General features: G+C 38.8%; 2 protein-coding genes across 7 annotated transcripts; one reads left to right on the top strand and one right to left on the bottom strand.

Moving 5' to 3' along the window:
- Positions 1 to 3,319: 3,319 nt before the first annotated feature.
- Positions 3,320 to 6,400, bottom strand: LOC114824922 (F-box/kelch-repeat protein OR23). The gene is made up of 2 exons (XM_029102636.2): positions 5,283 to 6,400; positions 3,320 to 3,867 (listed from the first exon to the last, which is right to left on the bottom strand). Exons 1-2 carry the CDS (start codon positions 6,266 to 6,268, stop codon positions 3,576 to 3,578), a joined length of 1,278 nt encoding a protein of 425 aa, XP_028958469.1. The 5' UTR covers positions 6,269 to 6,400; the 3' UTR covers positions 3,320 to 3,575.
- Positions 6,401 to 7,037: 637 nt separating this feature from the next.
- On the top strand, positions 7,038 to 17,342 carry LOC114824921 (myosin-16-like). 6 transcript variants are annotated; one of them, XR_011581500.1, is made up of 29 exons: positions 7,061 to 7,193; positions 7,305 to 7,351; positions 7,752 to 7,874; positions 8,393 to 8,536; positions 8,651 to 8,796; positions 8,880 to 9,036; positions 9,237 to 9,295; positions 9,679 to 9,838; positions 9,919 to 10,068; positions 10,202 to 10,338; positions 10,436 to 10,582; positions 10,693 to 10,794; positions 11,083 to 11,140; positions 11,224 to 11,325; positions 11,697 to 11,734; positions 12,045 to 12,171; positions 12,264 to 12,434; positions 12,610 to 12,741; positions 12,818 to 12,927; positions 13,066 to 13,126; positions 13,551 to 13,728; positions 13,977 to 14,176; positions 14,484 to 14,552; positions 14,670 to 14,744; positions 14,967 to 15,026; positions 15,446 to 15,661; positions 15,786 to 15,925; positions 16,345 to 16,611; positions 16,873 to 17,342. XR_011581500.1 is itself a non-coding variant. In XM_029102630.2 (29 exons), exons 2-29 carry the CDS (start codon positions 7,349 to 7,351, stop codon positions 16,914 to 16,916), a joined length of 3,366 nt encoding a protein of 1,121 aa, XP_028958463.1. In that variant the 5' UTR covers positions 7,061 to 7,193; positions 7,305 to 7,348; the 3' UTR covers positions 16,917 to 17,342. The 6 variants fall into 6 exon arrangements, 4 of the variants coding, with proteins under 4 accessions (XP_070678692.1, XP_028958463.1, XP_070678691.1 ...); XM_029102630.2 differs by having other exon boundaries at positions 16,355 to 16,611; XM_070822590.1 differs by having other exon boundaries at positions 7,079 to 7,193; positions 7,308 to 7,351; positions 16,355 to 16,611.
- Positions 17,343 to 21,296: the final 3,954 nt, after the last annotated feature.

Below are 21,296 nucleotides of genomic sequence, written 5' to 3'. Positions count from 1 at the left end.
GCTCTGGGTTTTGGGCTTGGGGTTCAACAAGCCGAAGGCCTTGGGTTAGCATGGCCCAAGGGCCTGGTTCAAAAGAGGTTTTGGGCTTGAAAGCCCGGCCTGATGCTTTGGGCTAAAGGACCCAGTTTAGGGCCTCGAGTCAGGTATAACCTGGTTTCACAAAATGAGAAGACTAGAGCTTCCGGAGCTCCAATCGACGCTAATTCACAACCCAAGGGACGATCTAGCTACCAAATTGAAGATAAAGACGAGATGAAGAGATTTCATACCTCGATCACGTCATGTGATGGCCGGAGCTGGCTGGATTTTGGCTCAAAAGCCACGGGGCTCACTGAAGAGGTTTGGGTGGCCTCTGGTGTCTCAGTGCTTTGCAGAGATGAGGGAGAGAGAGAGAGAGAGAGAGAGAGAGAGAGAGAAGGTTCACTCGATGGTGGTGGTGGTGTCGTGGTTCTTTGGGTGTGCGTGTCGCTGAGAATGGAAAGGAAGAAAGGTCCGAGAGAGTGTGTGTGTGTGAACTGAGAAAGAGAGAGTGTCTCGGGGAAGAAGAGAGAAGAAGAGAGAGGGAGATAGGAAACTGCCACATGGCAGGCAGAGAGAGGAAGAGAATTAGGAGAAAATCCAAAAAGAGGATCCGGATGGGGTAGGGGATAAGGGGCAAAAATGGAAATTTTATACTCCATTAATATTGAATACAAAATTCGAGACAGGGTTTCACAATACACCAAAGTGAACTTAAAAGAATGTGATCCCATAAGAGAATTACTTGTACTAAACTACTGATAGTCCCATAAAATCATGCATCTCTCAACATTTTTAATATATTACTTAAGAATGATAAACAAGATTTTCGCTTGTGTGAACCGCAATCAATGAAATAAAGTGTAAACTAAAACATCACAGCGTTATGTCCCGTTTCCCATTCCTGGCTAGCCTCGAGTATTTTCTGAGTTATATAGGTTTGATCATCGCTTTCTGCTCCACCCAGATCAGTCACCGGAATGTTGTTGCACCAAGGTTATTTTGGGTTGTTACTAACAATTTTATACTGGCACAAACATTTGCCTTTAATTAACGATACTTCTTTATCTTTTCGGTTGTTCTGCCAGATCGGTCGCTCAAGACCTTTGGTCTCTACCCAACCCAATGAAAAAAATGGGATCACTTCTTATGGACTTGTTGAGACAATAAACATTAAATGAGTGTTATGAATCTCGTTATTTGCCTATGGCGGATGCCGGGAAGTTAAATGGTTGTGATGGTGGACTCCATCGGATTTCAGTGGGATGCAGACGGTAGGTCGGCAAAGCATTACATGTTTTATGATCGTTCAAGAGAAGATATAGATAGGATTGAAAAGGTCTCAGGTTCCTTTTCCAAATCCGGATGAGTCTAAAGCTTGTGCTATACTGGTTTTCTCGTTTCTAGTTATATATGTCTCATGTCGTGGTTTCTTTACCGAGGCCCACTGCATCAGTGTAGCAAGTGTAAATTGACATTTCACGATATGATTGTAGACACCTGTAAGTGTTTTTGTTTCTTTCTTTGTTTTGCCCCATGATAATCTTCGCGTAGCGCATCTTTTGACGATGCTTTTGTTCCTAATGCTAATATTTGACTTTCGCATGGAGTATTTTAAACTATTAATTGGATCATCTCATGATGTTTGAATAAAACGTCTTATTCTAATAAAAAAGATGTCTCATATAGTCTTCACTTTCATACTGCATCAAGAAGAAATGAGATAGTTGTATGAGAATTCGTCTATTTTCTTATTCAAGTAGAATGTGTAGTAAGCAATACAATGACAACAGAAAACACAGATAAAAGAGAGGTAAGGCCAAATAATGAAAATAATTGTGAAAAATTAAACTAGGGTTTTTCCCTCTACTCATTCTACACAGTAAAAACACTATATTCGATCACATTTGATGTATCTTATTAGGTTGGGATTTCTGTAAAGATTGTAAATCAACTAAAGGATTTATGATCTGTAGCCACGTTGAGTAGTGATCTAGCCACGACATTATAAGGGTATGCATCATGTGGAGAAGGCGGAGTAGTAGTGTGGCCTGCAAAGTTCCTTTGGTTGATCGTTGAACCGTCAAGGTCTAAGTAGACCTAGCAGGTTTCGTTCCACTAGGTCCATTGGGAGGAGGATGGTTGACAACCCTCGTCTTAGACTCCATCAACACGGTGTCCTTGCCCATTGTTGTCATCATCCTCATCAAGTTTTCTTTCTCATCATGCATCACCCTGCCTGCACTAGCCTCATGCAAGTTCATGCTCATGAGAAATACAACTGTTGTAACTATGAATAAAACATTAAGAAACCTCATGGTGATCTATTGATCCTATACTTGTAGATATTAAACAACGATAGCTAGCTTAAAAATATGAAGGATGTGTTATGTGGAGGGTTAGATATATGGGTATTTATATGCATCAAGATGCCCTTTTTCTGCTGTGGAAAGCATTAAAATTTGAATGGGTCAGAACAGAAGAATCAAAACCAAACCCACTATATATGCTTCTTTGCACTTACTATGGACCTTGCAATACCTTCACCTCAAGACCTACAACCAAGATATATGTATTTACATCTACAATCACGCGATGAGTGTTGTTGATATATATTTTCTTATGTCAACATGTTAACATGATGAGTGTTGCAGATATATACAAAGGGATGTATCTCCAATGAGACATCAGATTCCCTCCTTTTCCTCATGAAAGTTTGACCCAAATGTCAATTAAATACTTTGGGTTGACTTGCTGATTGTATATTAGGACTTGAATTTCCTATATCTCTCGAGTTTGAAGTCATAGATGAAAAATGGTGAAACATGCGATACATGAGGTTTAACGCTGCAATCTGGTTTGAGTTTTGACTCATACATTACCCCCATTTTTCACGGCCAGCCACTTTCTCCTTTAGCCGCACTCCTTATGCATTCAAAGTTTGGAACTAAAACGCGGTGGAAACGTGGATCTTTACTTGGAATGTCTGCATTTTAGTCTCAATTTTTGCCCGTGCTTCACTTTTACACTACATTCTTTTTCGTTTTCCCTGGTCGGAACTTCTGAAAAGACTTCATTTGCTGGGAAAACGACAAGAGTTTTTAACACGAGCCGTTTTGCTGTTCTCAACAGTGAGGGGGAAATGAGAGAGCCTGTTTCGGTCCTTGGTTGTAAAGTACGTATGGAGTAAATACTCAACGAATCTACAAACCAAGAGCCGGACTTGGAAATAATAATAAACAGATCAACTGTTGATGTAACACTAAACGCGGAAAGATTGATTAGTGCACAAGCAACAAACTATATAACACGTCTTGGTATACATATATAAATATATATGTTCTCTGGACAAAAATATACAAATATATGAAACCCAAATGTATTCAACCTTAACTAATGACCACTTCACTACGAGATAAGGTACTTATTTCGGTCTGCTGTACATTCAAGACTATACAAATATACTAGCAGCAATGACCCCAAAGAACCAATATAGACAGCGCTGCACATCAATCGGTACAATTATCAACACAAGTACAAGCAATAAGAATCGAGATTCACAGGCGAATGGTGCTCATAACTGCAGTATTGAAATCCAAGCCGTAATTGAAAGGTGACTTTGTTATGAGAGATCTCCATGTCTTCTTCTTTGGATGGTAGATTTGGATGTAAAGTGTTCCTGCTCTCTTACGCAGTCGTGACCTGCGGATTTCTGCTGGTTCAACTGCCTTCAAAAGGGTTATTACATGCAACTCTCCATCCAATACAACGAATCCAAATTCTGAGTCGCATGGGACCTGTCTTGGTAGACGTGATTCCTTACGCCAACGGTTTGAAGCCATGTCGTATCTGCAGTGCAGTAGACAGGAATACTTTAACTATTATGTGGAAGCAACATAAGCAAAAACTTCAATAAAATGATCACTCAAAGATCAAATTAATAATGAGGAAGAAATTCAAAGCACATAATGCATACACACAAAAAGACATCAATAAGCAGTCACAAAAGTGAAATTAAAAGAATGTGATCCCATAAGAGAATTACCTGTACTAAACTACTGATAGTCCCAGAAAACCATGCATCTCTCAACATTTTTTTTCAGTAACAATCTCTCAACATTTTTAATATATTACTTTAGAATGATTAAACAAGATTTTCACTTGTGTAAACCACAATCAATCAAATAGAAAAGTAAACTAAAACATCACAGCATTGTGTCCCGGTAGAACCTGTGCCATTTAAGTCATAAATTTAAATTGCCATAACCATCCAAATTAAGTCACATAATAAGTTTTTCGTAGTTCAATATAAATGAAAACACGAAGATTTCGGGCTCTGTCTTCTGCATTCTCCTTGTGGTGAAAAATAGAGATAACATTGAAACTGAAAAAGTGTAAACACAAACAAAATCATGCCAAAACAGAATGAGTTCGAAACCAGCCCCTCCCTTGGTTGTTTCTTTCCGGAAAAATGCAAACACAGTATTAAAGTGGAATCATATATCACATACGATCAAGCCACCTGACGACTTCCAGAAAGCCACATAGCTCGGATCTTCTTACAAAATAAAATGTTGATACTTTAGGATCCATAACCAAATAAAATGTTGATACCTTCAGTCAGATCTCTCTCTGTCTGACTCTCTCTCACACACTTACACATACAAAACATGTTTGCCCATGGTGCAAGGAAACAATGGCCACACTCAATCCAAATTCTTATACCCTGATTTCGTCACCCCATTTACAACAAACTTCTTCAGGAATGTCCCAGGTAGGTACTTGCTCTGAGCAACTTTGCACGCTGATTTCCGTCCCTCCCCGAGTTACGGTTGCAAGATCTAGTAACACTAGCATTTCAAACCCTATATTCCCGATACGGAAATCCAAAAGAAAAGTTTTTGGCATACCTCACGGTCAAAATTCCATTAACCAACAAAGATAAATTCAACACCCAGTGAGGTCTAAGAAAATGTAATACGCATCGATACACCACAACATGAGGCACCACCAAGTATTCCCTATCTAGATCACACATAGTACATCAAAAACCAACTGTTACCCACTAAACTAAACTCAATTGACATCCAATTCAAACCGATCCAATAAAGATACCCTAAAACACTTGAACTTGAAGCTTTGTATAGATATTTAATGCTGACACTAACATTGGATTGTCACTAGCAGAACAGAACAAGCAATGTTACTTCAAGACCGAGCTTAAACACAAAACACACAAAAGCTAAAGATAATGGAAAAACTACCTGAATATAACATTCCGATCAAGCATGAAAACAGCAGGTCGACTGCGATCATCGCCATCTTCCACGACAACAGTTTTGCCCAGTCTCATCCTCTCCCCTGCTTCCCACATCTCTCCAACCTCTCGCCACCTGCAACCACCATTCCCATTCTTCAATTCCATTACCACAGCGTCTCTGTAATGCTCGTCCACCGGAAAAACCCCTGATATTGTTCTGGACTCGCCGTACCCACCCATAACCCAGAACTCCCTCTCCTCGCCATCCCCAACAAAGAACCCCGCGCACCCAGCCCGAAAACCTGGCAACCCGTCCATTGCAACCCATTCATTTCTACCAATGTCATACCGCTCGACTGAGCTCATTCGGCTTCCAGCCGCGCTGAACAGAGTGTGCCGGGAGCCGCCGCCAGCGACGAGAATCTCTCCCGAATTTGGAACCGCGGCGCAGGCGAAACTTCCGCGCGGCGTGAGCATAGGAGCGAGGAAGCTCCACGAGGAAGTGCTGAAGTCAAATCGGAAGACCGCGGAGGACGGCGAGGGGCGGTCGATCGGAAACGAACGAGTGTCGAAGAGCGAGCCGCCGATGACGTAGAGATGGGGCCCAATGGAGAGGGAGGTGAAGTTGCAGAGTCCGTAGACGTGGGGGTTGCAGGGCATGGGCGGGAGGGGGCACCAGGCTAGGGTTCGGGGATCGAAGAGGAAAGGGGCGGCGACGGAGGGGTCCTGGGGGAAGACGCAGAGGAGGTGGGAGAGGTTGCTGCGGTGGTGGGTCTGGCGGAGGGCGATTAGGGTTTTGGAGGAGAGGAAGAGCCTCCATGATTTGCAGGTGGGTCGGAGACGGGCCTGGTGGGAGAAGGGGATGAAGGAGAGGATCAACGCAGAGACGTCGTTTGGGAGGCCGGGAATTAGGGTTAGGGATTCGTCGGTCGGAATCAATAGCGAAGAGGAAGAAGAAGGAGGAGGAGATGGAGGTGGAAATCGGGTCATTTCTTCCTCTTCGGGTTCCGATTGGGCGTTGATCTTTTTACCTTTTTTTTTTTTTTAATCTCAGTTTGTTTGGACATGCAGCTTGTGCAGAATGTCCAAAAGGCTACAGTTGAGCAACACGTGGATTGGCGGTTGATAACTCCCTCCATTTTATCCGGAAGGGATGGGGTTACTTAGCTAAGGGGTTTTTTCATGGATTTTTTTACAGAGTTTAAAGTTAATTTTTATACAATATAATAAAATATTAAAAATATGAGTTCGAAAAGAATTGATGGGGAGTGTCACTTTTTTTTTAAAAACGATATTATCTACTATAAGATGTGGAGAAGTGGATTAAGCCTCAAAATGAACTTACAATAATGTGGTTCAAATTCTTCTGCAACAAACATCAAGTTTTCTTCTAATTTTCTTTGTCAAGAGCACAAACCAACAAGAATCACAAAAGAGTCACAATCTATGACTTGTTCGGAAGTACTTTAAAATGACTGCAAGCGATTTGGTGAAAATATTTTTAGAATTAAACATTAGTAAAAATACAAGTGAATCTTGAAAAAAACACACTTAAAATACTTTTAGGAACCATAAATATTTTTTTTTAAATATTTTCAATCATTTTAAAAACACTAATAAACGAGCTTCTAGTCTCTCTAAAGTGATTTGAGATTGAGCAGAGTTTGGACCCAATACAAAATTCATTGTCCAAGCCATTGGACCCATTATTTGGGCCCAATAAAAAACCAACGAATTTAACAGCGGTCGTCTCTTTCTTGTGAAGAAAGAGTGAGAGTATGGCGCGAAGGGAGTGAGAGGGAGCCACAAGAATGGCGAAAATGTGGGAAGTGCGAAGACTGCCACTTCCACAAACCAAACGACACGAACAACGCAACCCCAAACCAACGAAGGACAAAGGGAAGAAAAGCAAAGAGTAAGCAACTTCTGCAAGTTTTTTTCGTTTCCACTATAAAAATCTCCGATTTTTTACGAGAAAATGGGACCCGAATCGCTGAAATCTTGATGGGTTTTGATTCTTGTGAAGAAGGGTATCTGCGTTTCTGGGTTTCTCGTTGAGAATCAATCGTAATGGTATTTTTAATTTCGAAACTTTGTTTTACATTTCTGGTTTCTATTTGTGAATTTCCCATGAAAATGTAATTTGATGATGAATGCTGCTTCAGTAGTATGTGGAAAATGGGATCATCATAATTTTTCCGAAAAGACGATATTTTGAACTGCTCTAAAATACGGGAGGTGGATTCAAACTTGGATGCAAAGGGATATCATTGTAATTATCTTAGATTGAAAACTTAGGGGGATAAATTATGAGATCCCATAAGTTTTTTTTTCGTGGTCAGTAATCCGATGTGCTTATTACCTACTATTACCTACTGAAGGCGTAAACTGACTATTGTGGTACATACTGTGCTAACAAAATGTGAAAAGGGAGATGAACTGATTATGTGGTAAAAACTTTTAACTGCTGCAGGCCAAGCCAGTGACCATTGTTGTTGGTTCTCATATTTGGGTTGAAAACCCAGTTTGGATTGACGGAGAAGTACTAAACATTAAGGGAGATGACGCTGAGATTCAAACTAGTGGTGGGAGTAAGGTAATCTATTATTTGCTAGTTTCATTTTCAAGGATTTTGGGTGCTGAATCATCATTGGTATTTATATGATTTTGTATGTGTTTGGTTCATTAGGCAAAGATGGAGCAGTTCTTAATGTGATTTTTTTTTATTTTTGTATTTTTGGAGCACGATAAGATTTTGTATGTGTTTGTTAACCCAACTTCAGGCAGGAGTTTTATGCATCATTCTAGTTTCTGCTTAGAAATATCAAGATGTTATTTAAGAAGAGACCGAACCTGCTGTTATATTCTCTTGGAAGATTTCATAGGCATATCCTTTTTTTTTTTGAGTTTTTTGCAGCAAAACATGCAGTTCTGATGTCATTTTGGGACAGACTAAAAAAATCTCTTATAAGAAGCTTCTGTTCTATTTTTCAGTCATTAGTTTCCTTATAAAAAGAGACTCCATGAGTTATGTGCCAAAATATCACATAGATGCAGCTGTACTGAAAGGCCAATTTGTTATTCTGTTAAGTCGACCTACTTTGTGTTGTCCAGGTTGTTGCAAAGCTGTCAAAAATATATCCAAAGGATACAGAAACTCCTCCTGGTGGAGTTGATGACATGACTAAGCTATCATACTTGCATGAACCCGGAGTGCTTCACAATTTGGCAACTAGATATGAGATAAATGAAATTTATGTAAGATTTTTCTCATCTTCTGTTTTGTGTTAATTAATGTACATCCTGGTGAAGAAAGTGATTAATCACTGCAGCTATGGGCGTCTCTGTTATAATACTTTGACATCATGGCAGACTTACACTGGAAACATTCTCATCGCCATCAATCCTTTCCAAAGTCTCTCACATCTGTATGATGCTGATATGATGGAACGGTATAATGGAGTACCATATGGAGAACTGAGGCCTCATGTTTTTGCAATAGCCGATGCTGCATACAGGTTAACTGTGTTTCTTTTGCATCCTACTCTTTATCCTTAAATGATGATGCAGTTACTTAAGTGAATTTCCCAAATGTGATCAGGGAAATGATTAAGGAGGGAAAAGGAAACTCGATTCTGGTTAGTGGGGAAAGCGGAGCTGGTAAGACCGAAACAACTAAAATGCTTATGCGCTACCTTGCCTATTTGGGTGGTAATGCTGCAGCTGAAGGGCGGACTGTTGAACAAAAAGTTTTAGAAGTAAGCTGTGTATTTTGGTATCTAACGTTTTTAGTGAGTAAAGTGAGATCTGAAGCCTTGCATAACTATCCTTTCCCATCACTAAACAAAATGATGTTAAGTGCCAATCTTTTATTTATTTTCTCAACTGGGTAATATTCATTTTATTGTTTCCACTTGTACCATTCTAATTTGTTTTGGTTGTAACTGACATGGTGCAGTCAAATCCAGTTCTTGAAGCATTTGGTAACGCTAAGACTGTTAGGAATAACAATTCCAGGTGAGAAATTTTTAAATGCTTTAGTATTTTGAGTTGTTTCTGCTGTTAGTACATTTGTAGGCTCCGCATGACTTTTGATATACTTTTACGTTTTAGGTTCATGGGCATTCAGTGTATATTTATGTCAAGAGTAGAGAATAATACTGGTTTGCATGTACACTCAAAAAACCAGGGTTGCAGTTTGTTTGTGATGAGATTCCTGGTGGAAAAAAATACATTGAAATTCATAAAACCCTTCTTCTTCTTCTTCTTCTTCTTCTTTATTTTTCTTTTTATTGGGTGGGGGGGTGATTATTTGGCAACATGATCTATTTGGAACTGTACAACAGTGAAACTTTCGTAGTCTGTAACTAACTTTTGTTCTCTTGAAAATATTGGTGAAGCCGCTTTGGGAAATTTGTCGAGATTCAATTTGATAAATGTGGTAGAATATCAGGGGCAGCCATTAGAACATATCTCTTAGAGAGATCTCGTGTTTGCCAGATTTCGGATTCAGAGCGTAACTATCACTGTTTTTACCTCCTCTGTGCTGCACCGCCTCAGGTAGATCGCTCAATTTTCTACTTTAGTGCATATATATGATATTTCCAAAATTTTCCGTTAACAGATTTTAATCTTATCAGGAAATAGAGAAATATAAGTTGGGAGAACCTAAGTTGTATCACTATCTTAATCAATCAAATTGCTATGAACTTGATGGCACAAGTGATCAGCACAATTATCTCTCCACTCGGAGAGCCATGGATGTTGTTGGAATAAATGCAGTAGAACAGGTATGTTCTTTTGATTTGAACCTAACATTTGTTTACTGCTAAGTTAAGCATCTTTATACAGAACTTCTGGGAATAATTCTCTCTCTCTCTCTCTCTCTCTCTCTCTCTCTCTCTCTCTCTCTCTCTCTCCCAGGAGGCTATTTTCAGAGTTGTAGCTGCAATTCTTCATCTTGGGAATATTGATTTTGCCAATGGGGGAGATAATGACTCATCTGTTCTGAAAAATGACGAATCCCTTTTTCATCTTCAAATGACAGCAGAACTTCTCATGTGTGTCTCGAGCTTTGCTATGGACACAATTCCTTTTTCTTTTTCTTTTTTTGTGTCAATCACAGTGCAGTTTTGTTCTGTCTTATTCGTATTACAGGTGTAATCCTCGGGCTCTGGAAGATGCACTGTGTAAGCGTGTAATGGTTACTCCAGAAGAAATTATTAAAAAAAGTCTTGATCCCCATGGCGCAACAGTTAGCAGGGATGGATTGGCCAAGACTATATATTCTCGTTTGTTTGACTGGTAAGATGCTAGCTTCTGAATCATTCTCACTCAAATGATTACTGTGGAAATGAAGCATCTAACAATATTGGTTTTATCTATTTATTTATTATTTACTTTTTTATCTTCAGGTTGGTGGATAAGATCAATTTCTCAATTGGACAGGACCCTAACTCCAAATGTCTGATTGGGGTTCTTGATATATATGGTTTTGAAAGCTTCAAAACTAACAGGTAATGGTTGAATACAGAAAATGTTTCAGCCTGATTATGTTCTGTGCATGTAAAAAAAACAAAAACTTTCTGATCTATATTTGGTACACATAAGAAGACCTGACACTACCTAGCATCAGGTGACTTGAACTTCTGACCTGCACTAAGGTACTTGGGAAATCGTCCATATATTGCTGAATCCAAATTCACTCAGTTATAGATAATAAAAAACTGAGGAGATGAAATTAAATTTACCTAGACTCTCACTGAGTATTTTCACTCCTAACTTATTATGTCTCATTAATGCAGTTTTGAGCAGTTCTGTATTAATTACACTAATGAAAAGCTGCAACAACATTTCAACAAGGTATGAGGTTAGTCATACTTGAAAACTTCAGTTTTAAGTAACTTGTTTTTAATATATAATCTAAGTGGTATGATTTGATTCAGCATGTATTCAAGACGCAACAAGAGGAATACACTAAAGAGGAAATCGATTGGAGCTACATAGAATTTGTTGATAATAAAGATGTCCTTGATCTCATTGAACAGGTCTTCTTTTTACTCTCTCTCTCTCTCTCTCTCTCTCTCTCTCTCTCTCTCCCCTTTAAAAATGAAGACTTGTCCCTTTCCTGTGCTGCATCATTCATGATATTAGAGTGTATCATTGTGAACGGCCATGTCTATGGGACATCATGTTTGTTGTTGCAACCCTTATTTTAGAACCCCAAATGTCTTTCCACGCCATGATAATAATTGGTAAAAATTTTGCATGTGTTTCTGAATGGTACATTGAATTTACTCTCTTGGTTTTATTTTAGTGTATTTCTGATTTGTTCGTCCAGCAGTTAACTTATGAGTAGTATACTGAATTAGCTGCCATACACCCATACACTCATCACTAGTTGATTTCGTTTCTGCAGAAGAAAGGGGGGATTATTGCTCTGCTTGATGAAGCTTGGTATGAACATCTCTTCATTCTTGACTGCAGTTACATGCACACACACACTTGCTACAAAATGGTTCTTGCTCAGATACTTCATATTAGGTGAAGTTAAGATAGAAAATCTCCACTTTCTTCACTGAAATTGCACACACGTGAACAGAGATTCCTGCTCAGATACTTCATATTAGGTTGGATGGCACACACATGCACAGGATCTCCACTTTCTTCACTGAAATTGAACATTATTGTGTTGGATGGCACTGAAGTTTTCAGTTCATCTATATTTCTAATCACATTTTTCTTGGACAACATTTTCGCGTTGCAGTATGTTTCCAAAATCAACTCATGAAACATTTTCAACAAAGCTGTATCAGACATTCAAAGATCACAAACGCTTCATCAAGCCAAAACTGACCCGCTCAGATTTCACCATTGTTCATTATGCAGGAGAAGTGGCCTTGGTTCCTGTATTTTGCACTGAAATCTATCTTTTGTAATGTGGTTTCCACTGAACTGTCTTTTCTTTTTGCACTTTTTTTTTCAGGTACAATATCAGTCTGATCAATTTCTTGACAAAAATAAAGACTATATTGTTCCTGAACATCGAGATTTGTTGAGTGCATCGACATGTTCTTTTGTAGCAGGCCTTTTCCCTCCACTTACTGAGGAGGTGGCCAAATCTTCCAAGTTTTCATCCATCAGTTCTCGTTTTAAGGTATCTTCTATTCAGGCCGTCTGCCTACAATTGTGGTCTTGGAAAGAATGAGTATTGTTGTTTTGGATTATACCATACAAAATACTGGAAAAGCAGTTACTCATGTTTTTTCATGTGTCATGAGATGATTTAATTCACAGAGGTGAAACTTAATTTTCTGACCATTTTGATGCAGCTACAACTCCAACAATTGATGGAAATACTAAATTCTACAGAACCCCATTACATAAGATGTATAAAGCCGAATAATGTTTTAAAGCCCGCTGTATTTGAGAATGATAATGTCATGCAACAGCTACGTTCTGGTGTAAGTATAATGTGAACTGTGTGTATACTACGACTTATAATGAATTGGTGGCCTTAATACTTTGTCATTTGCATAGGGTGTTTTAGAGGCTGTCCGAATAAAATGTGCTGGATACCCTACTTACAGGAGTTTTTCTGAATTTTTAAGTCGATTCCGTGTCCTGGCCCCAGAAGTTTTAAAAATGGAGTAAGTTCCAACTTACGCTTTCATTTTTAATTTTTTTTTCTTCACATTTTCATCTTCAATCTCATTGGTATCTTTTCTGCTATTTCACTGGTATTTTGGTTATGTTCCCATTTCTGAACTTAATGCCTATATGATCAGTTGTCCTGAAAATGAAGCCTGTGAAAAGATTTTGGTGAAGATGGGCCTTAGAGGTTATCAGGTAATAAGAACATTAGTGCTTATCAATCACTATTACATTTACAATCACACGACAAGTTCACAACAGAAAATTATGGAACTCCAGATATACTTGGATTTTCCGTGGTGGTTCACCACAACTATCATATAGTAGGAAGCTCCTATCCTATGACTATTATTGATTGGATAGCTATGATGCAGAACCCAATTGAAATAGCTGAAAACAGAGAGAAGAGGGAATAAGGAGGGGAGGAAAGAAAATGGGACTGATAGAAATTCAAGACACAAGATACCTTTGTAAATAATGAAAAGTTTCCCCCAGAGTTTGATCATGACTTATTTATAGAGCCAGTGTGAAATCACCTTAAAATCAAAGATTGCGTCATTTAGTTGCAAGATATCTTTATATATTCAACTAAGCTTTATTTACGTATTTTTTTGTGCAGATAGGGAAAACAAAGGTTTTCCTAAGAGCTGGTCAGATGGCTGAGCTAGATGCAAAGAGAATACTCTTACTTGGCGACTCATCTAAGGTGATTCAAACGCGGGGCAGGACTCGTATAACTCGTAAAAAGTATGTTTCTACACGGGAGGCTTCTATTTGTGTACAATCATTTTGTAAAGGTGAGTGCATAAAAAGAAGAGATAGCCATTTTCTTGAGATGTTCCTTTTTCTTTTTTTTTTTCTTTTTTAAGGCAAAATCCTGAAAACTTTTAGTAGATTTGATCCTCCTGAATTTATGTAGAATTGCATTACCCTAGCAGTTAGTGCACTTATCCACTATATACTAAATACCCTTGCAATTATCTGCATATACTCGCTAGTTTTATATGTACAATATTTTACAAGTATTTCGTTGTTTATGATTCAGGAGAACTGGTTCGCAAGTTATTCAAGCTCAAGAAGCGGGAGATTTCCGCAGTTAAAATTCAGAAGACTGCCCGTAAACGCCTGGCAAGAAAAGACTATCTCAGAATCAAGTTCGCTTCGACTATCTTACAGGCAGGTGTAAGGGCAGTGGCTGCCCGTGATGAATTTAGATATAGGGTTAATGCGGCAATTATTATTCAGGTGATTATCCAGCTTCCTGTATGGGTAACTTGCTATATACAATATACATAGTTTGTTGCTTTTCACTATTTTAAACAAAGTGTCTTAACGCCTGGTGAGGAAAGACTCTCAACTTTGTTCTCCTTTCTCTTACAGACAGGTTTACGGGCAATGGCTGCTCGTTATGATTTTAGATGTAGAATTAATGCGGCAGTTATTATTCAGTTGACCTAGTTCCTGTTTCTCTATATTACATATTTGGTTGCTTTTCACATTGTGAAACACCTAGAGAAAATCTCAAAATTAAATTCTCCTCAATTGTCTACAGACAGGTTTACGGGCAATGGCTGCTCGTGATGTTTTTAGATGTAGAATTAATGCGGCAGTTATTATTCAGGTGGCCTAGTTTCCTGTTTCTCTAATTTTACGTATTTGGTTTCTTTTCACATTCTCTAAGGATATGTGAAACACCCGGAGAAAATCTCAAAATTAAATTCTTCTCACTTGTCTACAGACAGGTTTACGTGCAATGGCTGCTCGTGATGTTTTTAGATGTAGAGCCCAATCTAAGCCTAAAGTTATTGTTCAGGTAATAAGAAACTTAAAGAAGTATCAATAATGCAGCACCAAATTTCTTACTTCTAAGCTCTTGTTAAGAAATCATGCTTCGCATTTGAATGTTAAACATTTATGCTACGGTTAATGTGGCACTAAATATCTTCACTTTTAAATTCTTGTAATGGAACTATCCTTTTTACAGACAACTATTGTACTTTCAAGTTCGTTAACTGGATTTTGCCCATTTGTACAGACTGATTTGGAGACAAAAATAGCAGAAACACCGAAGTTGGAGCCCTCCGTGCAAGCTAATGTAAGCAAAGTTGATGCAACAGATTTGTTGCCTTATTATCAGGTTTCACTGATAGAAATTACGAAAGCGTGCCCTATTATTAAATAAGGAAAACTAATGAAAAGGGCTTGAAAACTTTGAGTTTTAATGACAAGGACAAAATAAAGGATAAAGTGAATAGTACCAAGATTGATTTTTTAGTGTAAAAATGTGGTTTTTCATTAAAGTGAACAGTACCAGGTGCTTTTCGTTAAAGTGCTGAAATCAATGGATGGCACTTACAATAATGCGGCACAAAGTATCTTTACTTCTAAATTCTCATGATGAAATCTATTTTCTACAGACGAGTATTATACCTTGTACAAAATCAGGAGCATTATGCAAGGTAGTGCTTTTTTAAGTGTTTTTACTTTTTACTGAAGCTTAGATTATGTTTGCAGACTGACTTGGAAAAAGAAAAGGTTGAAGAGGCAACAAATGCAGAGTCCTCCCTGCTTACTAATGTAAGCAGAGGGTTTGAAATAGATGCATTGTCTAAAAGTCAGGTTGCACAGGTAGAAATTGAAGATGCATGCTCTATAACCGAAGATCTTTCAAGTCCTGATCAAAACGCTGAAAGAGTTAAAATTCTTACTGCAGAAGTTGAAAGTCTGAAGGTAATGATATTGAACGTATAAATAAGAGAATTACCATTCTATTTATTCCATTATTGTTGTCATTTTAAACTGGCTTCGGAATTACAGCATCTACAATTTGATACTCCTGTCTGTTTTCACATAGGTCATGTTGCAAGCTGAAAAACAAAGAGCCAATGAGTGTGAAAGGAGATACGTAGAAGCTCGGGTATCAAGTGAGGAAGGACGTAGAAAGTTAGAGGAAACTGAAAGAATAGTTCTTCAACTTCAGGAATCTTTGAACAGGTAGTACGAATTATACTCATCAGTATTTCTGTTCTCATTCATCTTGTGTATGTGCTGGTCTAGTTTCTTCACAAAAATAGGAATCAAATATAGTTTCTATGTGTTAGGACTTTGAAATCCTATTTTTTCAAGCGTGCTATAGGTTTTTCTTTTTGACAAAAAAAAAAAAAAAAGAGTAATTCAATTCAGAATCACTGTAATGAGATTCCCAATATAAATTTCTTTTGACCATTAATCAAGATTTTTTTTTTCTTTGGGTACATGATGCAATAAGCTGGAAAGCACCAGAGACAGCATTTCAGTGACGGGAATTTTGCTTCTAATTTGTTTAGATTTGTGCATATATGACAACTTGCAATCATTCTGATGTTTGTAAAGCTGCTCATAAATTCATTTGACTAATACTAAATATAATCTAGTGTGTTTCAGGATGATATATTGCATGTCAAACCAAGTTTCCGAGCTGAAAACAATATTATCTACAGCATCCAAGTCAAGTTCAACAACTTCAGGACCTTTGGTTAGACACGAAGGGTTTGATAGCATTTCCAGTAACTCTGATTATTCATCCACCGACTCAGATTTCACTTTTCCAGCTCCAGCTACAAGTTCAGTTAACTTTTCTTCTACCGGCCCCAGTTCTATCCAGCTTATAGTTCAGGACGTTTCAGGCGGAGAAGTTTCAGGTTAGTTTAGTTATATGTATTTTGGTTTTCTGGTCATATGTAGGTACTTTTTAATTCAGAACAACCATCAATATTCTAAGTAAGTTTGCAACTGGTCCCCCACTTTGTATGTGATTTCACCAAAGACAGTGGTCCTATATCATACAAAACATGTAATGTTTCTATGGCGAGATTAAATCGCCACAATTCAATATGTTTATGACTTGTGAGTTGTGTTTCAGTGTTTTACGTTTTCATTTTTCCCTCGATGATACATTGCAGGATCTGAAAACGAGAAGGAGGGGGCTTTTGATGACTTCTTCTGACGGAGCTTGTTCTAATTATTTTCTTCTTTCTTGCTTAGACATGCGTCTCTCATTAACCGTCAGACTTCTGGCACTGTAAATAGATCGCCAGACTTGAACATATACGTCCCATATGCTTCATACCGGTTCATAGACCGACAAGTTTCTCTCAAGATTATACAGATCCATTGGTCAGGTAGTGTGTAGCAAGGGATCAAATGTAGTAAATTTAGGGTAGTAACGTCCGTTGTGATTTCAGTTTGCCTTGTTAACCGGCCACGGCCTTAACGTGCACAAGAAGCTTCCTCCAATTTTACTTTAGCATTTCACTGTAATTGATTTTATTAGACAGCTTCAGGGTGTTAAATTATCTCAACTCAATGTATATATTGTGGTGCTTTTTTTTTCAAACAACTGCTCTAAGCCAAATTTCTCGTTTTCTCGTAACTTTTTTGGTGTAACTGTAGCTCCGTCATGTGAGTAAAATCTCATAAATTTCATAGTTAGATTCAATAACGGGGAATTATCCGGATTTACTTGTAAAATTCTCTTATGTTTTGATTTTGTTTTTCAGCATTTTGGTTTTTGGAGTAAAATCCCAAATCCCTTTCATGCATAGCATATAAGTGGCAACTTGTAATTATATACGGTATAATCCTGTAATTCAAAATTACAAGGCTTCAATAATTCATAATGCAATAATTAAAACCGGCATTAAAAAAGGGTGCAAACAATTATTGTAATGATTGTCCATCATTGTATTGTGAACGATTAAGCCTTAATTTACATCTACCTATAAAACTCAACTTGAGCCTGATACTTAAATTTTGTTACTTAATCCCCTAAAAATCAAACTCGCATCTCACTTTGTCCATATCATCAAAATATGTTAAAAATCCAGCAAAACTATTTTTGTGGTACACATCTCAACAACAGGTCCTGTTTGTAAAAACCTTACGCGCGAGACCTGTGTGTTCATCATAGACATTGTTTATAAAATTGAACACTATTTATGAAACTGAACGATACTACACTATTTATTGGTCCAGTTTCATAAATAGTGCTTAGTTCTTTATTCACTTTTAGAAATAATGCTTAGTTCTTGGTCATGTTTCATAAATAGTGCATAATTATTGGGTTCAGTCTCATTAATTGTGTATAGTAATTGGTACAGTTTCATAAATAGTATTTCTTTCTTCGTCCCATTTCATAAATGGTATCTAGTTATTTGTCCACTTTCACAAATAGTGCCTAGTTCTTGATCTAGTTTCATAAATAGTTTCAACATATTGGTTTAGTTTTAGAAATTGTTTGTACCATACTTGACCAATCCCGAAATTACTGAGCACTGGTCAACGTTATACCGTCAAGGACCCAGAAGAGTTTCCCTCTAACCAGGAGGCCAATCACAGCGCGACACGTGTCGACGTCAGAAGCCAATCACAACACAACACGTGTCAATGCCAGAATGAAACTAGAGATCATTCTCTCACAATATTCCTTAATATCATTTGTACTAAATCATTCAGTAGTACTCACTAAAGAAGAGCTTGAACCTATGTACTTGTGTAAACCCTTCACATTAATAAGAACTCCTCTACTCCGTGGACGTAGCCAATCCGGGTGAACCACGTACATCTTGTGTTTGATTCCCTGTCCCTATCCATTTACTTACTTATCCACACTAGTGACCGGAGCAATCTAGCGAAGGTCAAAAACTTAACACTTTCTGTTGTACCAAAGTCTTCACTGATTTTGTGCATCAACATTTGGCGCCGTCTGTGGGAACGACACTTATTCCCACTCTCTTCAGCTTTGCCAAGTTGGTTTCCACCATTCGTACACTCTCTTTTGACCAGGCATCCCTCTCCAACATGGGGAGCGAAGGAAGCCACAACACACAGAATGACACCCCTCTTGCACCTAGTGCGAAGCAACGAAAGAATGAAGGAAATAGGGTTGATCTTCAAGCTAAAGTCGATGAGCTAGAAGCTCAAAACAACAAGATAGAATAAAGAATGAGGTCCTCCAGGAGTAGTATGAGAAACTCTTTGAGACGTTACACGAAACTAGGCGTACTCAAACACGTGAGCTCGTTGCCCCTATGGACATTAACCATCATCTGGATGCCCCTTAAAACGGAGGGTCACCTCCCTTCAACATAGGTATCCCTGAGGAGGAGCGAGCTAATCATCAAAACATTGATCAACATGAGACTTCTCTCAACCCAGATGCTTCGACCCGAAGTAGAAGAAGTGGAGGAAGACACCTCCTTGTAGAAGGGTTGGAATGATCAAAAGCCGTTTATCGTGACTGCCGAGACTTCCTAAAGCAATGTCGAGAAAATCCCTTCCACATATACTCGAAGATCAATGACCCAAGGGTTTCTGAAAGACTCGGTCCCCTCCTACGACCCAGGCCAGCTGCCAATCTAGGGAAGGAACGACAGGTCCCAGAGGAACATGAAGGTACGGGGGACTCTGAGGTATTCCGACAGACTCACTCTAGAAGTCAGTACAGCGAGTCCAAGAAAAAACCACATGCCCTTGCTCAAACTTTCCTACTTCCAAGAGGCGATGGAGACTTATGAAAGAAAATTCCAGTGGTACATGACTCCACTCAGGACCCCCTTGTTCTACAACTCCTTGAGGAAGTAAACAAGTTGAATGCCGAACGTCAGGCCGAGATACCTGACTGGAACCAACCCAGGCCTGGCCCTCTCACAAGAAGGATCATCGACACCCCTCTTCAAACGAAGACAAAACAAAAGTTTGGTTTACAACTCTATACTGGAAGGGAGGACCCAATTGAACACCTTAACCTCTTTGAGTCCACCATGGCATATCGGATGCACACCGATGAAGAGCGATGTCTTCTCTTCCCCTCCACCCTCTCTAGTAGAGCTCTAAACTGATAACTTGTACACTATTCGCTAAAAGTCGGACGAGTCACTACGAGAGTATGCCGGTCGCTTCAATCATGAGTATTCTCGCTGCGCTGAGGCAGATAACAAGACCGCCATCAAGGCCTTCATGGCAAGCCTACGTGATTATTTCTTCAAGTACATGATCAATGCCAACACTTGGAAGACTTAGTCTGAGGTGATGGCACAGGCTTAAAACCACGCCTCCGCCCGAAACAAAGACATACTAAGGGAACCCCCATATGGTTAACCCCTATCAACAAATGGGAAATTGAAGTCAAGTTCTACCAAGTGAGGAGATATTGGTCATTCAGACACCCATAATCTCCTGCCTCATTTAGCTACTCGCAAAGTCACCAAATGTATCTGTCTCTTGGTAAGAGGAAGGATTTTTACTCACAGCAAGCCCATTACAACAAGAGGGATAAAAGTTCGTATCAAGACAACCAAGGGTGAACGTACCGTCGACTATTATGACTATGGGGCCAAGCCTCACTCTTTCAAAGTGGAGGACTAGGTACTGAAGGAAATGCTATTATAAGAAGGCATACACATTACAAATATTTTGACTCTCAACCGTTTGAGATCTTTTGTCACACAAGCCATTCGGCAAATATTTAAAGAAGAGGGAATTCAAACAACTTCTTCTGAGTCTTTTGCGTTCCTAGCACTGGAATACTTGGCCTACGCTGACCTACCCTTATACTCCAACTTAGAGCTTCAACATGCGTACTTTGACATAAAGTATGTGATACTAAGTGTTAAAACCAACATGGTTCACATATCAAAAGCATGGATCCCTTCATGCATATTAAAACATTCATAAGCATCACTCATATCAATTAACATAAACATTATACATTCCAACACATTCATACATAAACATCATACATTCCAACACATCCATACATAAGCCAACTGTGCTTTGAAAGGGTTCAACATACTTTGTGTCTACAATGTGCCTCGACACATTGCCCTTATTCTCACCAACCAGGTGATGAAATATGAAGAAGGAACTCATCTTCATGCCACCAACGAGGTGATGAAATGTACAACCCGTACTCTCCTTCATGCCACCAACCAGGTGATGAAATGTACAACCCGTACTCTAATATCATTTGGCAACTTGCCACTCATGCCACCAACCAGGTGAAGAATGAACTTATCTTCATGCTACCAACCAGATGATGAAATGTACAACCCATACTCTAATATCATTTGGCAACTTGCCACTCATGCCACCAACCAGGTAAAGAAGGAACTCATCTTCGTGCCACCAACTAGGTGATGAAATGTACAACCCATACTCTCCTTCATGCCACCAACCAGGTGATGAAATGTACAACCCGTACTCTAATATCATTTGGCAACTTGCCACTCATGCCACCAACCAGGTGAAGAAGGAACTCATCTTCATACCACAAACTAGGTGATGAAATGTGCAACCCGTACTCTTCTTCATGCCACCAACCAGGTGA

This window comes from Malus domestica, chromosome 05, assembly GCF_042453785.1.
Source record: "Malus domestica chromosome 05, GDT2T_hap1".
NCBI lineage: Eukaryota > Viridiplantae > Streptophyta > Magnoliopsida > Rosales > Rosaceae > Malus > Malus domestica.
The sequence above is the reverse complement of the archived record's forward strand: the minus strand, read 5'-3'. Positions and strand labels throughout refer to the sequence as shown.